Source organism: Mastigoproctus giganteus, chromosome 9 (genome assembly GCF_048544385.1).
Source record: "Mastigoproctus giganteus isolate SK-2022 chromosome 9, ASM4854438v1, whole genome shotgun sequence".
Taxonomy (NCBI): domain Eukaryota; kingdom Metazoa; phylum Arthropoda; class Arachnida; order Uropygi; family Thelyphonidae; genus Mastigoproctus; species Mastigoproctus giganteus.
In genome coordinates, this window is record NC_143583.1 from 50981736 (window position 1) to 51004659 (window position 22924).

Here is a 22924-nt window from a genome sequence, read left to right on the forward strand (position 1 = left end):
AGGCTATAATGATGCCTTGGTTCTTGGGCTGTGTTAAGGCAGTTGTATTTGGTGGCAAAGCCAAGCACTTTATTTTACCATCCTTACTGGACATATTTTCAATATCTGGATGTGCATGGGCATTGCCAAGGATTAGAAGTGCTTTAATCTGGTAATCTGAAAATTTCAACACTTCTTTCTGGTACCTCTTGAATTCAGGTATGAAGTGGTTATGGAACAAATTCTTTGTAATTTCTTGTGTGAACCAAGCATTTTGTGAATTGTAGTAGACAGGCAATATGCGCATACATTCTTTTAATGCCCTTGGATTCTTAGACTTGCCAACCACAACAGACTTTAGCCAATGAGTTCCATCTGCATTGGCACAAAGTAGTGCTGAAAACTTCTTTCTCCTTTTCCACCCTGGTGTTGTCCACTGTGTATGAGAAACTTGTTTAGTATGAGACACTTGTATTTTCTGGTGGCCAATGCCAAAACAGTCCTATTTTATTAGTATTATATATTTAAGAATAATAAAGATCTCATTGTATTATTATTTCATTTAATTTTTTTCTAAATAGCACAACACCTTCAACATCACCACAAACTTTTTCTATTAGTGATATTTTGTGCCTTTGTCTAAATTGCCACAACCATGCTGAACTGCAAGTAAAATTGTGTAACTTCAGATGCTTTGCAAACTTTTCTGCTGCTGACTTTTGCTCAACACCACACATGCCAATGCCAGTTGCTTGTTGCTGTGAATACCACTTAAACACAGCTTCTTCCAGCAGCACTTCTTTTGGCTTTTTTAATGTCAATCTATTTGATGCGCTGCTTTTATCACTCCCCACATTGAATTTTAAAGCAAATGCCTTTATAGATTCTTTTTGTTTTTTTAATATCTGATGCAGTCTGTTGGCCATTACCAAATCATTCAGCAATTTTTTTTTCCAGGAACACCATTTTCAAGTTGTTCTATTGCTTTCAACTTATTAATGATAGTTAAAGTAATGTGTTTTCTTTTTATTTCAATTCTTTAGAACCTATAATTATGTAAAATATGTTAACTTATGTATATGTATCGTCATCATTATAAGTAGTTTTCAATCGACTGTGGGATGAAGGCTTCTCCAGCAACGTTTCAATTCTTTCTGTTTTGGGCAATTTGCTACCATTTGCTACTTGCAAATTCATGAATTTCATCTGTCCATCTCCGTTGTTGTCTTCCAGGTTTTCTTTTAGCTCCTCTTGGGTACCATTCTGTTATTTTCTTAGTCCAGCTGTGTTTCTTGTCTTTGAGCGCTATATGTCCTGCCCAAGTTCATTTCAGTTCTTTAGTTTTGATAAGAATGTCCTTTATTTTTGTTTGCTGCCTAATCCATGTGTTTCTCTTCTTATCTAACAGTCTGATTCCTAATATAATTCGTTCTCATTCTTTGCTCCATATAATTTGTCCATTCTTTGAAGAATGGAACGAATTATATTAGGAATCAGTTTTCATCTTCTCTTCCATTCTTTCCATCTTCCATTCTGTTCCATTCTTTTGGTGAGTGCTTAAGTTTCACTTCTAAAAATCATGGTGGGGAGTATACATTGGTTTATTATTTTACATTTCAGACGAATTGGGATATTGCTCCTCAGTATGTGACTATTTCCTGAATGCTATCCATCCAAAATTTATTTTTCTCTTGACTTCCAACCATTTATCATTATTACAGCTGTCCCAATGACTTGTCTCAAAGAAGTATATGAATCCACCTTTTCAGTTACTGCTCCTTCAATGATTACATCCTTCCTGTGGCATACTTGTTCATTACTTTTGTTTTAGCCATATTCATCTTTAGTCCGAAATCCTTACTAATTCTGCATAACTGATTAATATTTCCATCTAATTCTTAGGGATTGTGGCTTGTGATCACAATGTCATCTGCAAATCATAAATGGTTTAGATACTCTCCATTCACATTGACTCCTTTCTGCAACCAGTCTAATCTTCTGAAAGCTTCCTCAAGGGCAGCAGTAAATAACTTCGGAGATACTGTGTCTAATTGTCAAACTCCTTTCTCAATTTTAAATTTGTTACTATCATTATCTAGTCTAATAAAGGAGGTAGCATTCTCATATATTTTCTTCAAAATCATAATATATGTGCTATCTATGCCTTGTTTTTCCAGTGCCTGAAACATTGCCTTATGCTGTATGGAGTCAAATTCCTTTTTATAATCCACAAATTCCAGGCATAATGGTGTTTTACATTCATTTGCTTTTTCTATTAGCTGCAATATTATGTGAAGGTGATCCAAAGGTGAAGACGAATCCTGTCCTAAAGCCAGCTTGTTCTTTTGGTTGATTCTCATCAAGTATTCTTTCTAATCTGTTAGTAATAATCCCTGAACAACTTTTAGATGTGGGACAACAAGCTGATTGGTCTATAATTTCAGAGTTCAGATTTATCTCTTTCTTATGCAGCAAAATTATGATTGCATTATTATACTCCTTAGGCATCACACCTTTTCTAATGCATTTTGTTAAGGGTCTTGCCAGTTTTTGTGTCATGTCACTTCCTTCCCAATTTTAACAACTCTACAGTAACTTCATCTTCCCCCGGGCCTTCTGATTCTTCATTTTCTTCAATGCATGTTCTACCTCATCAGGGAGGTTGTTGTTATTTAGGAGCATTAGCAACTAAGGCCATATTGCTCTGGGGATATGCGGTGGTCATTCCCTGACCTTTCTGCATCCTCCGTATTTGGTGGCTCATGGGCTCGAACCCCGGTCTAATCAAGAAGCATGTGCTACTCACTGCGGCTCCTGCCCACCTGGCTACGGAGGTGCCTCATCAGGGAGAATATCGGGTATGTTGTATGTGTTACTAATTTTCAATCCATCTTCCCCACTGCTGTTGTCATTCCCTCATTCCTTATATAATTCTTTATAGTAGTCTTCTGCTATTTGAATTATGCCTTCTCTGCTATTTATAAGTACACCATTGCTATTCTTCAGTTTCAGTATCAGTATCATTTGTCTTTCTGTATTACTGCTTGTGGCTGCTGATTTAAGTCCTTTGTTTTCCCTTAATGCTTGTTCTGCTTTTCTTGTGTTATATCTTCTTATGTCCTCTCTGAGTCTCTTTCTAATGGCTTTGCATAACTCAGTATACTCAACTTTGTCCTTGTCGGTGTTTATCTTGCTCTTCATTTGTCATCTTCAGTTCACATTGACAAGTGTTTCTTGAATCTACATATATATGTATGAAGAAGTATGCAAATGAAGCGATATAAGCAATAACATCTGTCCTACTCAGTCAACAATGATACCGAACAACATGCAAGACCATGTAATATATGTTCTCTCTCTCTCTCTCTCTCTCTCTCTCTCCCTCCCTCCGTAGCCAGGTGGGCAGGAGTAGCAATATGTAGCACACGCTTCTTGATTAGACCGGGGTTCAAGCCTGTGACCACCAAATATGGAGTATGCGGAAATGTCAGGGAATGACCACCGCATATCTCCAGAGCAATATGGCCTTATTTGCTAATGCTCCTAAAAACCAAACAATAACAATATATATCTCTCTCTCTCTGTGCAGTCAATCAGCATGCCATCAGAGTGACTCATCTACCTTCCTAAATCCTGTGTCTTTCAAAGTACTCATCTGTGAACAGAATATTTCATATTTCGATCCGGATTATCCGGCATCCAGCAGATTAACTGTAATTGAATTAGGGAGGATTTACAGTAATTCATAACTTAGAATTTTAATGAATACAGTTGTTTTTCATGTAATATAATTTTTATATTATTATGGATGTATGATATTTACATTAATTTTTTTCTTACATTATGATAAAAATTTATTTATTTTAACAAGAATTATGCAATTCTGTTTCATTCTAGATTTCCAGGCAGACCAAGGATGAGGACACGAGAGATGGCTCATCGAGCAATTATATTGCCCTCAGGACCAACTCATTTAATGTCTTCATCAGCTTGTATGGATAGTTTGCAAACTCCTGAAAATCAGGAAGCTAATTCATTGTTAACACCGCTTTCTTCAGGATTTCAAGTTGAATGTCATGGCCCCAGTTCAAATCCTCTAGAAATTGGTTAATAATGATGATTTTAAAAATTTATAAAATTTTATACTTGTAGTTATATACCAACAATTTATATTATTTGATTTATAGTAAAAGCTTAGTAATTTGGTGTAGGGGAAGTTTGAAATAGCAAACAGTCCATAATTATACAGAACATAATTATATGTAAATATTTTCAAGTTATAGTTCATGAAAAGAAACATATTTAAATGGTATTATTAAGGCACACGTGGCAAAAGAAAAAGAAAATTTTATAAATGTTTATATTCAACTCAAAATTGAATATAAAGAGTTAAAATCAAATAAGAATACAAAAAAAAAAATTTAGGTTTTTAGATAGTAAATTTAAATTAATGTGTTAAATGTTAATAACGACAAATTTAATCAGATATGAATGGTCCCTCCAAAATTTTATTCTCTATTTTTTTGAAGAAATTGTAAATTTTCTATTGAGTAAAAATACTATTATATTGCTGTTATGCAATGATGTTCTTCATTTCTCTCATCAAATTATATTTTGAATTCCTCCTCGGAATTAGTAAAATGAATAAGAGCATTCAGATAGCTTCTGACTCCGTGTAATTAACTTTTTTTAGGGTCCGTAGTCTAATGAAGGACCCTTATAATGTCACTCGGTTGTCTGTCCGTTTGTCACAGCATTGTATCTTTGGAACCACTCAGCCTATTGACTTAATTTTGCATGGGTTTGTATATCATGTGAGCCAATATAATGCCATATTGATCGTTGTTGACAAAAATTTGTTCAATGAGTAGGTTTAAAATATAATTTTAAAATATTTTTAAAATTAAAAATGGCAGCGCCAGACAGGAAAATGCGAGTAATTTTCGTGCTCCCCCTTTATTTCTGTCGCTAGTGGAGCAAAAAATTTAAAAATCACATTAGCTACGCATTATTCGATGCTTATCAAGGGAAAGCTATTCCGATTGAAATCTATCATTTACTTTTTTTGTTGAAATTAAAAAACCAATTTTTTATTGCACTTCGATAGTGCACTCTTTGTACTAAGTAACTCTCCTTTTGGTGAAAAAAAGGTTGCTAAATAGTTAGTTAATAATTTTATAAAGGTTATTTATAAATTTTGCAGTGAAGTATTTTTTAACAATTTTCAAAGCTGGAGCTATCCCAGCAAGGAGATACTCAGAGAGCCAGTGTTGAGGTGGCAGTGATAGGGAGTGTCTGCGCAGAGTCTTGCACAGCTCTCGCCTGCCAGTTGCTTCTCCCCAAAGACTTTAATCGATTCTCCAGGAAGAAGCCAGAGTTGCTTCTCCCACCCTTGTCATTCACAACAACTGGAAAGACTCAAATAGACAACATTTTCATTAGTTTCTCAATTTTAGGCTTTTTTCTTCCTCAAGTTTCTAGTACCAAGCCGTGGTACTAGAAACTTTTCAGTTATCATAAAGCTCTCTATTTGAGATACTACACACTGATGACCATTTGTAACATGGATCCTTCATCCTGAGTGCCCGCCACTCAATAGTTGACCGATTTATTTTCTTCTTCTTATTCTTCTTCTTTTTCCTCTTCATTTCTTGCTTCACCCACAGATTTTTCTCAGTGAACTGCACTTGCTATTTCTTCTTCTGTCCATATACTATAATCACCCTCATTATCACTTCCTTCTATCTGTGTTCTTTTGTCGATAGTTTATGGTATGTCTATACAGATGAGTTCACAGGCTGAAAAACCTGGAATAAACTAGCAGAGGAAAATTTCCCAACACCTGAGATTAACTAATTACATCCTGATTTGAAGAGGCTTTAAGATTTCCTCTGGTATTTAATTTGATTTGAACCTGGACCTCTCAAAATGATTTACAAGTGTTGAAAATCACGGTTGCAAAGGACTGACACGTATCTCATTTAACACTTCTTAAATTTCCAAAATTATTATTTTTTTGTCACCGGAAGAGCGTCGCAGAGTGTTGGAGAAGTGTTGAAACATTCAACAAAGAACTTCTCCAACTACAGTAAGACCTCCGTATCCACAGGGGATATGTTCCAAGACCTACCGTGGATGACTGAAACCGCGGATATAAGCGAACACCTGCTGACCCCATATATAACGTGATTTTATTGTACATACATATGTATAATAAAGTTTAATTGATAAATGAAACACACAGTAAGACATTACCAACATGAAATACGGTAATAATAAAGTACAGCAGACTCTCTATTTACTGGGATTGGATTAACTGGGATTAATTGGGACACTTCGAGACTCCAATTAAAAAAAAAAAAAAAAAAAAAATCAACCAGAAATCATAAAATTCAAGTAATAACTAGAGTAGGTATAAACAGATATTTTGCAAGTCGTAAATAAGCGACAGGAACTGGCATTATAAGTCGTCATTGGGAGATTAGTGTACCTATTATCTTGCAACTCACACTGTCTTCACACCTACCACTCAAAAAAAAAGAGACCAAATGTTTAATTTGATTTAAGAAGTCGTGTCGATTGTTGTGTTCTGTTGCACCACAAAAGGAAAAATTTAGTTTCGTTATTTAAGTCGGGATGTCGGAATTTTTTTTTATAGTAACTTTTTTTTTTTATTAGAAATCACAAAAATGATAGGCAAATGCAAGAGTTGTGCTTTCAAATTAAACGAAAACGTGAAATTATTAAAAAGTTTGAAAATGGTGGATCCGTTAAATCTTTAAAGAAACATTATAATGTTGGTGACCAAACCATACGCAACATTGTAAAAAATAAAGGGAAGCTATTCGATTTAAAATTGACATCATATAAAATAAAAGGAAACATCGTATTGGGCACGTGAGTAGTACGCGTTGTTTTTGTTTTTTTTTCCCGTGGTTTACCGCAGGTAACTGAATCAGCGGATACGGGGGCACAACTGTACATCTTAAACAAATTCAAGAAAAAAATTCATTCAAAAGGGAAATTCATTCTTGAAGTTTCAAAATCCAACTAGATTTTGAACCTTTTATCTTTGATTCCATCTAAATCAATAGAACATCATTGTTTAATAGCTTTTTTTCTGTGCATTTTTTTGAACTGTGCTGTAAATTATTCCAACTTGCAGAATAATTTTAAAAAGCACTTTTTATATTATAATTTTTAATGTTGGCTGCTGCCTTACCTCTTCTGCTCACTGACAGAATCATGAGATAAACCAGATACTATTCAGTTGTATCCTTTGATATGAGCACTTATAGCTGAGTATGACTTCTTAAGTTATGTGAGGACTTTTGTATCGAGATATAAGAAAAGGATTTTATCAAGCCATATATGCCATTATGGCTTTATAAAATCCCAGAGGAAAGATCTCAAAGTGCCTTATGTAATAATAACAATGCCTTAATATTTTCATTTGCATTTAATTTTTCTTTTTGAAATAGTCCTTTTCTGAAGACTGTTCAGGTTGTGTGATTAAATTTTTGTTTACAATTACCAGTTTGTATAAAAATAAATCATACATTCGAACTCATTTATAATGAGCATGGTTATAACAAGATTTCAGCTATTGCAAGCAAACAGAGAAGAGTTTGTTAGAAAATGATGTTTGTTTGTTTGTTGTTTGGTTATTAGGAGCATTAGCAACTAAGGCCATATTGCTACAGGGATATGCAGCGGTCATTTCCTGATCTTTCCGCATCCTCTGTATTTGGTGGTCACGGGCTTGAACCCAAGTCTAATCAAGAAGCGTGTGCTATGCACTGCTGCTCCTGCCCATCTGGCAATGGAGGCACCGGAAATTATGTATTTTACAAGCAACATTTCGTGGTGAAAGTGATCACGGCAGTTAAGCTTCACAGGTATAACAAGCAAATCTTTAGCCATTACAAGGAGCAGTGGTCTATTACTGTATGAGGCTGTACGAGGGACTGCGGTTTATTATTGCTTTGCCCATTTATGACATTATTAGTATTAGTTTTTTTTTTTTTTTTTTTTTTTATGTAAACCCCAAACACGAGAGGTATTAGAACCTATAGTACTTAGTATTGTGCTTGTGTTGGAGGTTGAGAAGATGAAAGAAGATATTTGTTGACATTGGACTTGAAGTTCTGTAGACTGTAATTTTCAGCAAATACGTATGAAGGAAGGTTGATCCAGAAAACAGCAGTTGAATCAATAAAGGAGGAAGATGAAAAGTTGGTTCTATGAGTTTAAAGTTGGACAGTAAATGGATGTTGGCTGGTGGCTGCACGTGTTCGGACTGTTTTGAAAGAGTGAGCAGGAATTATAGAAGCCAGTTTAGCAGAACAGTGCCCATGGAAGTATCTGTAGAAGAGGCATTCAGCAGAAACAGTACGTCTATGAGACAGCGAGTGGAGAGACTCTGTTCGAGATGAATCATTAATTAACCTAACTGCCCTCTTCTGAATGGAATCAAGAAGCCTGAGAGAGGTTTTAGGAGCACCACTCCAGATGTGGGAACAATATTCCACGGTAGGGTGGATTTGCGATTTATGCCTCCATAGCCGAATGGGCAGGAGTGGGAGTGCAGTAGCACACGCTCTTTGAGTAGACCGGGGTTCAAGCCCCTGACTGCTGAATACGGTCGATCTGCCAACCCGCACTGGACCAGCGTGGCAGATTATGGTCCATTTCCCTCAGCATGAATTGTTGAGGAGGCTTCCACCCTGCAGTGGGTTGATAATGGCTGCACTTTACTTTTACAGAGTGAGCAGCTGTTTAGAAGAAAAGTAATGCCGAGAACGAAAGAGAAAACCAAGTTTTTTAAATTTTTTTTTTTTTTTTTTTATGTGAACCCCAAACACGAGAGGTATTAGAACCTATAGTACTTAGTACCGTGCTTGGGTTGGAGGTTGAGAAGACGAAAGAAGATATTTGTTGACATTGGACTTGAACTTCTGTAGATTGTAATTTTTCAGGAAATACGTATGAAGGAAGGTTGTTCCAGAAAACGGCAGTTGAATGAATAAATGAGGAAGATGAAAAGTTGGTTCTGTGGGTTTGAAGTTGGACAGTAAATGGATGTTGGCTGGTGGCGGCACGTGTTCGGACTGTTTTGAAAGAGAGAGCAGGAATTATAGAAGCCAATTCAGAAGAACAGTGCCCATGGAAGTATCTGTAGAAGAGGCATGCAGCAGAAACAGTGCATCTATGAGAAAGCGAGTGGAGAGACTTTGTTAGAGATGAGTCATTAATTAATCTAACTGCCCTCTTCTGAATGGAATCAAGAAGCCTGAGAGAGAGTTTTGGGGGCACAACCCCAGATGTGGGAACAATATTCCATGGCAGGGCGGATTTGTGATTTATACAGAATGAGCAGCTGTTTGGAAGAAAAGTAACGCCGAGAGCGAAAGAGAAAACCAAGTTTTTTAGATGCAGATGAAGCAATATTTGTAATGTGCTTGTGCCAAGAGAGATTAGAAGTCAGGGTAATCCCCAAAAGAGATATATCCTTTTGCCTAGAAATTGGAGTGTCACTAAAGATAAGCATAGGCGCAGAAGAATCCTTTTTGCGAGATATAAGACAAGACTGAGTTTTAGAAGGGTTGAAATCAACTAAGTTGTCTTTGCCCCACTGGAGAATTACCCGAAGATCGGCATTTAAGGAATTGGTAGCAGATTTTCGAGAAATTGAATCTGATTGAGCAGGACAAGATTTCTCAAAACGGAAAGTTGAATGCAATTTGCTATCATCGGCAAAACTATGGATATTATTTCCAGTCAGTGGAAGAAGGTCAATGATATACAAGAGGAAAAGAGTGGGGGAAAGAACTGAACCTTGGGGGACACCGGCATTAGTGGAGAAGTTAGAAGACAGAGAGCCATCTACCAGCACCCTCAGTGAGCGATCAGAGAGAAAACTGGATAACCAATTACTAAAAACAGTTGGCAAACCATAAGATGGAAGCTTGTTTAGAAGACCTTTATGCCAAACACGATCAAAAGCCTTTGAGATGTCAAGAGCAACTACAGTCAGTCCTCGTATAACATGTGTTTACATTACACGAATTCGATCATACACGATTTATAAATAGGGGAACGTTATCTTATATAACACGAACCGAATTCGCTTATGCACGATTCGCCTTTGTGTTTACAAGAAATGGCAGTCGAACGCGGAATCACCCCAACCGAACGCAACACGATAGGAATGAAGAAGATTCTGAAAATGTATTTGTGTTTTATATCAGTGAAGGGGAAATACATTTCACCATAATAACGTAAAAACCAACACAATTCCAGCTATCGATATAATCGCAAATGCAATTAGATGGAGTTTACTACTAGTTTATAACAGATTCCACTAGCAGAAACGAAACTGGAAATTGTTTTTATTGTTTTATGGTAGTAACCCCAGAAATGTGCTTTAGTAAAATGTGGGTTTTTAATAGTGTATCTCGGCCTTTACGGTGTTGTTTATTCAGTTGCTACACGCGCGCAGCTTTGTTTATGTGTATCAAGCGTGCCTCCTCATTTTGTAATTGTGCTTTATTCCCTAAAAATGAGTTTTTAGGGAATAAAGAATGCAGATTCAGAGAGAGAAAAAAAAAAAAACAGAGGCGGACTGGGTCAAAGATTCTTCCCCGGGAAAATTTATAGTGGCCTCATACTACGGTTTATGGCCAAAATCACACCGGCCTCCGGCCCACCGGGATTTCCCGGGTAAGGCTTATGGCCAGTCCGCCTCTGTCGATAGAGAAAAAAATATGAAATTTTGAAACGTTTTGAGCGAAATGAAAGACCATGTGATATTGCACGTGCTACAGACCTAAATGAGGCAACGCCGAGAATTAGAAAGAATGCAGAGAAAATAAAAACAACTTTCATAGCAGGAACAACTCAAAGTGTAATTAAAATCCATTAGATTAAGACACAAGAATTGGAAGAGATGGAACGGCTGTCATCTGTTTGGATAGAAAATCAAACAAAAAACAAGTTTGCTTACGATAGAAGCATTAGCAATATTTTATTATGTAATAGTCGTAATAAAATACGTAGGCATTTTATTACGACTTACGTATTATAATTTATACTTACGTATTATAAAATACATAAGTATTTTATTACGACTATTTTATTTAATATAATTTTAGTATTAAAAAATACTAAAAATACTTTATTATAATATAATAAATATATATATATTATATTTTTTATTACGTATTTTAATCGTTATAAAATACGTAAGTATTTTATAACGATTAAAATTACCCGATTATTTATTGTGTTTGGTAATGTTTTGGTTCCAAATGTGTGTTCAATCTTGGGTGGTCGGCACCTAACCCCACTTTTCCCATAGAGCCTGTTGTTTATATTGCACGAGGGTTTCTAGGAACACAACTATTGTGCTATACGAGGACAGACTGTACTTGTGTTTCACCGAACCTTTCCATTGAAGTAGTCCATAAATGGGTAACATAAGCCAGGATATCACCAGTGGATCGACACTGACGGAATCCATACTGGCAATCGTTGATCAGACGGAAGGTTTCTAGGTAGTTTAAGAGTTGGCGGTTAATTGATTTCTCCATTACTTTAGAAAGAGTAGAAGTAATTGCAATGGGACGATAATTGGATGGGAGGGATTTGTCACCCTTTTTAGGAACTGGCTGGATGTGAGCAAATTTCCAAGCAGAAGGAAAAACACCTTTGGAATAAGAAAGTGAAAAAAGGCGGCAAAGAATAGGAGTAAGTTCAGGAGCACAGATTTTGAGAACAAGTGGAGAAATACCATCAGGACCTGGAGCTTTCTTAGCATTAAGATTAATAATTAATATATCCTTTTGACGGAAGACCACAGGAGGCATTGAATGGACCGTGTTAGGAATGGTGGGAGGTGTTTTACCAAGTTCATTAATACATGAGCTGGAAGAAAAATGGGATGCTAGCAGGTCAGCTTTATCCTTGGCTGAAGTGACAACAGAACCATCTGGTTTGGACAGAGGTGGAAGCAGAGATGGGCAAAAGTTGCGGCCAATAGCTTTGGCAAGAGACCAGAATGCTCGGCTACCATTAGGGCAAGAAGCAAGTTTTCTACTCTTAGCCTGTTCAAACTCTAGTTTGGACTGATTAATAACTGCTTTACAATTGTTGCGAGCTTTGGTGTAGGCAGAAACTGAAGAATTAGAAACAAGCCAATTACGATATGCAACATGCTTCTCTTGAACAGCCTTAGCACATTTATTGGAAAACCAAGGTTTAGATAAAGGACGAGATTTTAAAGTGGAGTGTGGGATAAAGGATTCCATTCCTGCAAGAATAATTTCACTGACACGATCTGAGCAAACGTTGACATCAGGAGTTTTGAAACAGTAATCCGACCAAGGAAAAGAAGAAAAGGAGTCTCGCAGGTCATCCCATTTTGCATTCTTGTAATGCCAAACAACACGAGGTTGGGAATAGCCATGAGATAAAGGTTCCATTGGAGAAGAGACAATCACCAAGTTGTGATCTGAAGTGCCTAAAGGACCTCTCACTTCGACCGTGTACTTAGAAGGGTTGTTTTTGAGAAAAAGATCAAGCGTATTGGCTGTATGATTCGGATTGTCCGGTATTCTTGTAGGTAAATGAACAATCTGTGCTAGGTCATTAGTAATTGCAAAAGCCTCAGCATCTCGATCTGCTGGGTCGGTGTGACTAGAAAACGGAAGCCAGCTGGAGTTGTGAACATTAAAATCACCAAGGAAAATTACCTCATTGTTAGGAAAGTTGGACTGAAGAAAGTCAAGTTGCAACGAGAGGAAGTCAAAGAGCTCCAAATGATTAGTGGAGTTGGGAGAACGGTAGAGACAATAGATGAATTTGACACAATGAGGTAGAGAGATTTTAAGCCAGAGAAGAACAAAGAGAGGAGATTCCAAATTGCCAAGTCTCTGACAGGGAATATCAGAATGGACATATGCACAAGTACCACCTTTGAGGCGAAAGGAATCATACAGTGAATAATTTGGGCATCTGAGATGAGCAGTAGTTGAATCAACCGATAACTGAGATTCTGTCAGAAAAAGTACATGTGGTTTGTCAGACTGCAAGTGGAAATGGACATCTTTGAGATTAGAATTGAGACCACGTATATTTGTGGAATGAATTAGGAAGTCCCTGGGGGGGTTTAGATCTTTTCGCAGATAAGCTTGTTCTATTAGTTTGACAATTCATGGTGTATTCAATAGTAAGAAAAAGTGGGTGGGACATGCTGTATGAAGTAATGAAATATTTGGATATGGTGTACATGTGGTAAGAATATACCCAGATCCTTGACATAACGTGGCCTCGACAATGCTCCCCGCATACACACTACTCGGACTCCCTCCAGTCACTATCTGGCAGAGTAGAGGTAGCAAGATTATACACTAGCTGATCCGGAAGCCTCCTAGAGAGTTACCAATAGGTTCGGTCCGGTGTACTAACTAGCGGCCGGCCTGCGAAAACTGTTTTAGAGCTGTACCCTCGAAATGTAAGGAATATTGGATCTCGCCACGACGTTCATCATAACCTCAAAAGTCATCAATCATACTGCATGATGGAAGAGATAGGGAAGGGTTGACCGGAACTTAGCTCTAGAGACTAAACATGGGTTCCACCACTTCAAGCCTCCAATAAGCAAAGTGGTGGTATTTCACCGGTTCATGAGAGTCATCTACCACCTAGTACTGCCTGGTAACATAGAGGGGCGGCATTCCTCCGTGTGGTGTCTGCGCCACACCTCGACCCCTGCTTACGTTGGTTCACACCTGGGTGGTCACCCACCATGTGCTTGTGCATGGAGGTTATACCCAGGATTACTAACAGTCCCACCATCGTGAAGGTGCAAGCAGAGGACTTAGCTGTCACAGACCGTCCGGACTTCGCCGAAATTGGGTCCACTTGACTTGAGTGTCACCCGAATATCAGTTCCATCAGCGTTTTAGACTCCCAGGTAGCAAGTACAGCTTTTCTGGCATATCTGAGAGAATGTCTGTGACAACCTCAAGGACCATTTTTAAATGCAGAGGAAGCAATACTTGTAATGTGCTTGTGCCAAGGGAGATTAGAAGTCAAGGTAATCCCCAAAAGAGATATGTCATTTTGCCTAGAAATCGGAGTGTCACCAAAGATAAGCATAGGAGCAGAAGAATCCTTTTTGTGAGATATAAGACAAGACTGAGTTTTAGAAGTGTTGAAATCAACCAAGTTGTCTTTGCCTCACTGGAGAATTACCCGAAGATCGGCATTTAAGGAATTGATTTTCGAGAAGCTGATGCTGATTGAGCAGGCAAAATTTCTCAAAATGGAAAGTGGAATGCAATGTGCTATCATCGGCAAAACTATTGATGGGATTTCCAGTCAATGGAAGAAGGTCATTAATATACAAGAGGAAAAGAGTGGGCGAAAGAACTGAACCTTGGTGGACACCGTCCTTAGTGGAGAAGTTCGAAGATAGAGTACCATCATCCTCAGTGAGCGATCAGAGAGAAAACTGGATAACCAATTACAAAAAACAGTTGGCAAACCATAAGATGGAAGCTTGTTTAGAAGACCTTTATGTCAAACACAATCAAAAGCCTTTGAGATGTGAAGAGCAACTATTTGTGTTTCACCGAACCTTTCCATTGAATTAGTCCATAAATGGGTAACATAAGCCAGCAACATCACCAGTGGATCGATATTGACGGAATCCATACTGGCGATCGTTGATCAGACGGAAGGTTTCTAGGTAGTTTAAGAGTTGGCGGTTAATTGATTTCTCCATTACTTTAGAAAGAGTAGAAGTAATTGCAATGGGACGATAATTGGATGGGAGGGAATTGTCACTCTTTTTAGGAACTGGCTGGATATGAGCAAATTTCCAAGCAGAAGGAAAAACACCTTTGGAATAAGAAAGTGAAATAAAGGCAGCAAAGAATAGGAGTAAGTTCAGGAACACAGGTTTTGAGAACAAATGGAGAAATACCATCAGGACCTGGAGCTTTCTTAGCATCAAGATTCGTCAAAATCCTTCTGACATCCTTTTGATGGAAGACCACAGGAGGCATTGAATTAAGTGTGTTGGGAATGGTGGGAGGTGTTTTACCAAGATCATTAATTCATTAGTTTGAAGAAAAATGGGATACTAGCAGATCAGCTTTATCCTTGGCTGAACTGACAACTGCTCCCACCTCTATCCAAACCACATGGTTTGGATAGAGGTGGGAGCAGAGATGGGCAAAACTTGCGGCAAATAGCTTTGGCAAGAGACCAGAATGCTCGGTTACCATTAGGGCAAGAAGGAAGTTTTCTACTCTTAGCCTGTTCAAACTCTAGTTTGGACTGATTAATAACTGCTTTACAATTGTTGCGAGCTTTGGTGTAGGCAGAAAATGAAACTGAAGAATTAGAAACAAGCCAATTACGATATGCAACGTTCTTCTCTTGAACAGCCTTAATACATTTATTGGAAAACCAAGGTTTAGATAAAGGACGAGATTTTAAAGTGCAGTGTGGGACAAATAATTCCATTCCTGCAAGAATAATTTCACTGACATGATCTGAGCAAACGTTGACATCAGAAGTTTTGAAACAGTAATCCGACCAAGGAAAAGAAGAAAAGAAATCTCGCAGGTTATCCCATTTTGCATTCTTGTAATGCCAAAAAACATGAGGTTGGGAATAGCCATGAGATAAAGGCTCCATTGGAGAAGAGACAATCACCAAGTTGTGATCTGAAGTGCCTAAAGGACCTCTCACTTTGACGGAGTACTTAGAAGGGTTGTTTGTGAGAAAAAGATCAAGCGTGATGGCTGTATGGTTAGGATTGTCCGATATTCTTGTAGGAAAATGAACGATCTGTGCAAGGTCATTAGTAATTGCAAAAATGTCTCAGCATCTCGACCGGCTGGGTTGGTGTGACTAGAAAATGGAAGCCAGCTGGAGTTGTGAACATTAAGATTACCAAGGAAAATTACCTCACTGTTAGGAAAGTTTGACTGGAGAAAGTCAAGTTGCAAGGAGAGGAAGTCAAAGAGCTCCAAGTGATTAGTGGAGTTGGGAGAACCGTTGAGACAACAGTTGAATGGGACACAATGAGGTAGAGAGATTTTAAGAAAAAGAGAAGATCAAAGAGAGGAGATTCCAAATTGCCAAGTCTCTGACAGGGAATATCACAACGGAAATATGCACAAGTACCACCTTTGAGGAGAAAGGAATCATACAGCAAATAATTTGAGCATCTGAGATGAGCAGTAGTTAAATCAACTGATAACTGAGATTCTGTCAGAAAAAGTACATGGGGTTTGGCAGATGGCAAGTGGAAATGGACATAGTTGAGATTAGAATTGAGACCATGTATATTTGTGAAATGAATTAGGAAGTTTTTGGGAGGTTTAGATCTTTTCGCAGATAAGCTTGCTCTATTAGTTTGACAATTCATGGTGTATTCAATAGTAAGAAAATGTGGGTGGGTGAAAATGTGGGTGAAGTAATGAAATTTTTGGATATGGTGTACACATGGTTAGAATATACCCAGATCCTTGACACAACGTGGCATCGACAATGCTCCCCGCATACACACTACTCGGACTCCCTGCAGTCATTATCTGGCAGAGTAGAGGTAGCAAGATCATACACTAGCTGATCCGGAAGCCTCCTATAGAGTTACCAATAGGTTCGGTCCAGTGTACTAACTAGCGGCTGGCCTGTGAACACCGTTTTAGAGCTGTACCCTCAAAATTAAAGGAATATTGGATCCCACCACGATGTTCATCATAACCTCAAAAGTCATCAACCACACTGCATGATGAACGAAGAGATGGGGACGGGTTGAGTAATGGCATATGGTGCAAAGAAGCCTAAGGCTTATGCTGCACCTGCGGGGAGAAAAAAAAAGAAAAAGAGAGTAAAATAATTGTAATAATAAAATTAAATAAAAATAAATAAATAAATAAAGGAAATAGACAACCAATGCATTTCCCTCCTCCTGTAGGTAACTATTAACTATCCACTATCCAGCTGACCTTTGAATTTCCCCAAACTGTCAGCCTCAGTCACCTATGTGGGTAACTTTTTCCAGTAATTTATAACTTGCTGGCTAAAATAAAACTTTCTGCAGTCCATTCTAAACATTCCCCTCTCCCCCCATAATGTGAATTTATGGCTCTAGTTATAGAATCATTTATAAACATGAAAATTTCTTCCTTGTCGTTTTACTTTTGCCTCTCAAAGCCTTAAACACCTGAATTAAGTCTTCTCTAAGGTGTCTAGTTTTCAAGCTGTGCAACCAACATATTCGAAATATTTCCTCATGGACTCCCTTTTGCCGATCTCAGCAGGTGAGTTTCCCATCTTTGGACCCTTTCAAGAAGCTCTGTTTTTTTAGGTGTGCTCTCCATACTGGAACACAGTACTCGAAGTGTGGTCTAACAATATTTATATATTTTTATATTTATATATTTTTGCGGGTGGTTGGTTGGTGGAACAGACTTCCATCCCTTGTCGTGGAAGTTGATAGCCTAAATAAGTTTAAGGCTCAGCTGGACAGGTATTTCGAACGAACAGAGGGGTGAAGTGGAAGTGGTTATTTTTTATTTATTTTTTATTTTTTAAAATTTTTTTGGCTGATGCTGCATAAGCTTGCTTTCTTGCATCAAATGCCTCTACTAATGCTAATATTGTTAGACCACACTTGGAATATAATAATCACATCTAATATTAGCCTTAGTAAATGTGATTATGATGTCCTTATGTCTACTAAAAAATGTTTGATAAATCTCTAGTGCACCATGGGTTTTCCTTGCAACCTGTCTACAATGCTCAGAGAACTTCGTGTCTGACAGTATTGTAACTCCCAAGTCTCCTTCTTCCACTGCTGGCTTTAGTTCAACTCCACCAAGTGCATAAGTTATTTTGGGGTTGCTGTTCCCCAGGTGTCCCTTGCTTTTTGCTGTCACTTTTCTGATCATCCTCAAAGTCTATCTAGGTCACTCTGCAGAAGTTCTGCTTGACAGTGATCATTAACTACTCCACTGATCTTTACATGATCTTCAAATATTTCCTTTAACTCTACAAATCCCTGCTAATTGATAACTATTTATAACCCCTTTAATGATTTTTGGAATCTTTTAGTGTAGTATGTTCCGGTGGCATAGTGGAAATCCCAGAAGACCCCATGTGATGGGAATGCTGAAGCCGTAAGGGGGCTCCATTGGTTCCCAGTGGGGGGGAGGCAGGATAATTCCACTACACACTGCCTTGTTTGAATAGAGCATGTCCCACTGCTTGTGCATGAATGTATTGAGCTTTTTGTTTTCTTTCCCCAATCTCTTAATCATCTTTTGTATCTCTTCCCTATTGTTATGAATTCTCTGAAGACCGAGGGAGGGAAATTATCTGTAAAATTAACCAGACTCCTTCCTGATCAAATGTATGCATCAGTATGAAACAGTCAACTTTCAAGTTCAGTCAAAATGAAGAATTCAGTGCAGTTTCAAATCTTTTGTGTGAACGTGTCTTTTAAAATGTGGGAGAAACACGGAATGTTTTAAAGAAATTTTGCTTCTGCAGTATGGGCTGTGTTAAATTCAGTTATTTTTTTCCTTGAAATGGCAGGGAAGAAAGTGAAAATTATGCATGAGTTAGAGAATGAAACAGGCAGTGCATCTATTTGAAAAAAATTAAGACTGAACTCATCAATTGTGTCAATCATTTGAAAAATCAGGACAGCATTACTAGTGCTTTTTTGAAAAGAACATCATTGCAAAAAGTGATCTGGATTGGTTTACATTAAAAAGAAATTCCTATTAGTAGCCCTTTACTGTAACTACAAGCTGAAAAATTGGTTCATCAACTTGAATATGATGGACTTCTTCCTCTTTTCCAAGTTGAAAACTGCCCTCAAAGGAAAGAGGGTTCAGGATGTGGAAGATATAAAGAAACATTTAACCACTGAACTGAACATCATCTTTTTGGACATTGTTGCTGTTTCTTTCGGCGCCTCCGTAGCCAGGTGGGAAGGAGTAGCAGCAGTGCGTAGCACACACTTCTTGATTAGACCGGGGTTCGAGCCCGTCACCACTAAATACGGAGAATGCGGAAAGGTCAGGGAATGACCACCGCATATCCCGGAGCAATATGGCCTTAGTTGCTAATGCTCCTAAAAACCAAATAACAAATAACAAGCTGTTTCTTTCAGAAACTTTTAGAGTAGTGTAATAAGTGCATTCAATCAAGTGATGACTGAATAAAAAGCCATTTTTGAGTTCCTCACTTTGTGCACTTTTTATTGCACTGATTCAGGAACTCTATTGCCATACCACATATTCCAAGTTGATGGTTTAATTTCACATAGAGATTTCTCTGTATTTGTTATACGGTCAGCAAAGTATTTTTTCCAGTAATTGCTGACCATTATAGTTGCATTCTCTGTATGGTTAACAGTTCTCGTAAATGTAGGTCAGTTGTAATGCTACTTAAATGTGTTGAGACCCTGATACATTGGAGACATGATTCTACTCAGACATAAGGGATGCAGAATTTGAATATGGTGGATATAAAGGACAGAAAAAATGTGGGGAGTATGCTTTAGGTTACAAAGTACAAAGTATCTAAGCAGTACATTCATATGATGTAGATGGCTAATGCAGTGTTGAGTCAGTTTGATATAACATGAGCATTGGGAAAACAAAAAAGAGAGTAGGTATATTGATGTGAGATTTAATTAAAGATGTAAATACTGCCAAGGGTGAAGCGAAGGGATTTTCTTTTTGTGAAAGTTACTAAAATGGTCTCAAACAGTTTTTAAATTTTCAGTGGGGCTAATCGATGTTACAACTGTAAATCCTGAAGGGAGCATTCAAAGAAATAATTGTAGAGGCTGCTAGGTTTTTTGTATCCACTGAGAAATATTGTCAAATTTAGAGCTAATTCAGATGAAATGATGAGACTGAGTGGCAGAGAAGAAAAATACATGGGATGCATATAAATTGTAGGAGAAGAAGCCTAAAGTAGGCATAAACTAGTTTGCATTTAAATCATGAAGGGCATTAAGTAAGCTAAGGTAGACTGTGAGAAGTCTCTGAAGAAGAATGCAAAGAAAAGTAGCAAAGACTTCTTTACTTATGTTAATGTTAGAAGGAAGGAGATGAATCACATAAGCCCACCAGACATGAAAGGTATAACTGTTGGTGATCCTACTAAGGTTGCTGACAAACTGAATAGGTATTTTGCATCTGCATTTGCAGTTGAGGAACTTTTTAGGGATGTGGGATTGAGAAATTTTTGAAGCTAAAAGTAAATGAGGTACCTGGAGCAGAGGAGATCTATTCATTTACATTAAGAGAGGCAGCAAAAGAGGTAAGTAAACTTTTAGATGTGAGCCTAGTTAGGAGAGCATTCTTGGATTCAGGGGAGAACCCTACAGATTGGAGATGTGTGAATGTCATCCCAGTTCACAAAGGAGGATGAAAAGGTGAAGTAAGTAATTACAGATCTGTAAGATTGACTTCTAGTCCTGGGAAAATAATGAAGTTGCTGGTTAAAAAAGTAATGCAGGACTATCTGGACATAGCAGTCACAGCATGAATTTAAGGGATGATCTTGTCAGACCAATCTGATTGAATATTAATGATGCAGTAATGAACTGGATGCAAAAAATAATTTTAACATCATATATTAGCTTTCAGAAAAAAATGTTGATACTCGCAAAAGACTGCAGTACAAATTGGAGTTTTGTAAAAGCAAGTTAACTGCTATGGATAAAAAGGGATGGTTGAGCAAGAGAAGACAGGGAGTGATTATCAATGGACATGGCTTGGACTTATATTGTTAGTCTAGTCCCCAGTTTTCAAAGCTGAGCCTACTGTTATTTTCAATATTTATTAATGATAGTGGTGAAAGAAAAAGAATATGAGGCTTAATGTCTAAGTGTGCAGATGATATAGAGATTGGTTGATAGGGTGGTTAATGACAGTAGTCAGGGTATGTTACTAAAACCAGATCTAGAAAAATTAGGCAGATAGGCCAAGAAATGGCAATTGAAATGTGACATTTATAAATGTAAGGTACTGCATATGGGTAGCAGTAATCCTGGAATAACATTAGCATTAGCATTAGTAGAGGCATTTGATGCAAGAAAGCAAGCTTATGCAGCATCAGCCAAAAAAAAAAAAAAAAAAACCACTTCCACTTCACCCCTCTGTTCGTTCAAAATACCTGTCCAACTGAGTCTTAAACTTATTTAGGCTATCAACTTCTACGAAAAGGGATGGAAGTCTGTTCCACCAACCAACCACCCGCTGGCTAAAGGCAAATTTCCACACGTCTATCCTACATCTGTCTTTCCTCAATTTGAATTTATGCCCTCTCAGGTGATTATTCTGAGTAAGAGGAAGAATCCCATCAGCATTGAGCATGCTCAAACCGTTCAATGCACCTCTATCAGATCACCTCGCTGGTGCCTAGTCTCCAGACACTGTAATTTGCAAAACTTAAGCCTTTCTTCGTAAGAGCACCCCTTTGTTCCATTCACTAATCTTGTTGCCCTTCTCTGTACTCGTTCCAGCAGCTCTACATCCTTCTTGAAATGAGGCCTCCAGACCTGTATACAGTACTCTAGGTGTGGCCTGACCATTGCCTTATACAAGGAAATAATCACCTCCTTATCCCTGCTAGAAAAATTCCTATATATCATTGACAATACACCATGAGCTACTCTTGCTGCCCGTCTGCACTCCTCAGAGAACTTCATATCTGCCTGCACAATCACTCCTCAGAGAACTTCATATCTGCCTGCACAACCACCCCCCAGGTTCCTTTCATTCTCTACTACTGTCAGTGTAGTACCACAGAGTTGATATGTTGCTCTGGGGTTGCTGTTTCCCATGTGTAGTACTTTACATTTGTCAATGTTAAGCCACCTCTCAGCCCATCTGCACAGGTACTCCATTCCTACACAATGTCTGCACAACCTTTCAGCCCATCTGCACAACCTTTCCAGATCCTGTTGCAGCAGCATAGTGTCAGTAGTGTCCTTGACAACCCTGCCTACCTTTGTATCGTCTGCAAACTTCGACATTAAGCTTGATATACCCTCATCAATATCATTTATGAATACAGAAAACAATAATGGACCCAACACTGAGCCCTGAGGGACTCCACTAATAAATAGCACATAGGAAATGAATAGGAAAATGAATAGCACACCAACTTGGTGGTATCACACTATGTATTGAAGAACAAAAAAAGGCTACCTGTCAGCCCTGTTCAGAGAACCTGAAGTTCTCTGAGCAGTGCAGATAGGCTGCTAGGACAGCTCAGGGTTTTATCACTGTGGGTAGTGTGAATAAATTGAAGGAAGAATTTAAAAAATTATTAGAGGTGGATTTACATGGTGATGTGGGAAGCATTTTTTTTAAAATTAATTTATTTTTTTTGGGATGCTGTTTAAGCTTCCTTTCTTGAATCATTTGCCACCACTAATGCTAAATCGACACCTGTGGCATAACTGTTTAGAGATAAGTACTTATACATTGGAAATATAATGTAGACTTGCAGAGAAACTAGCCGTGAATTAACTGAAATGATGAATGTTAAACAGGCATACTGTATGAAGCAATTAACATGTTGCTTAATTGCAAAAAAACAGGAAAATTAATTTTTTTAGAGTAATTTATTTAACACTGAAAACATTAGGTCAGTGGTTTTCAACCGGGGTGCCGCAACAACATTCCAGAGTTGTCACGTAATTTGGGTTTAAGTTACTTAAACTTATTATTTTTTAATTTATATATTTATTTCATTATAAAAAGGTGTACAGTATCTTTAATTTTGTTACTTTAATTTTGTTAGTTAGATTACTTAGTACCTCTATATAAAGAATAAAATCATATACTGTATATATATAATTTGTATTATGAAATGTACTTTTTATAATTATATT

At 37.7% G+C, this 22924-nt stretch overlaps 1 protein-coding gene across 5 annotated transcripts in view; it reads left to right on the plus strand.

Moving 5' to 3' along the window:
* LOC150080216 (histone-lysine N-methyltransferase 2C-like) overlaps positions 1-22924 on the plus strand; it is a 1301638-nt gene that overhangs the window by 68925 nt on the left and 1209789 nt on the right. For all 5 annotated transcript variants that reach the window (XM_090381514.1, XM_090381519.1, XM_090381517.1 and 2 more), the window contains exon 4: positions 3877-4085. In XM_090381514.1, the coding sequence (XP_090237640.1) occupies positions 3877-4085 (209 nt within the window). The remainder of the gene's footprint in view (positions 1-3876; positions 4086-22924) is intronic.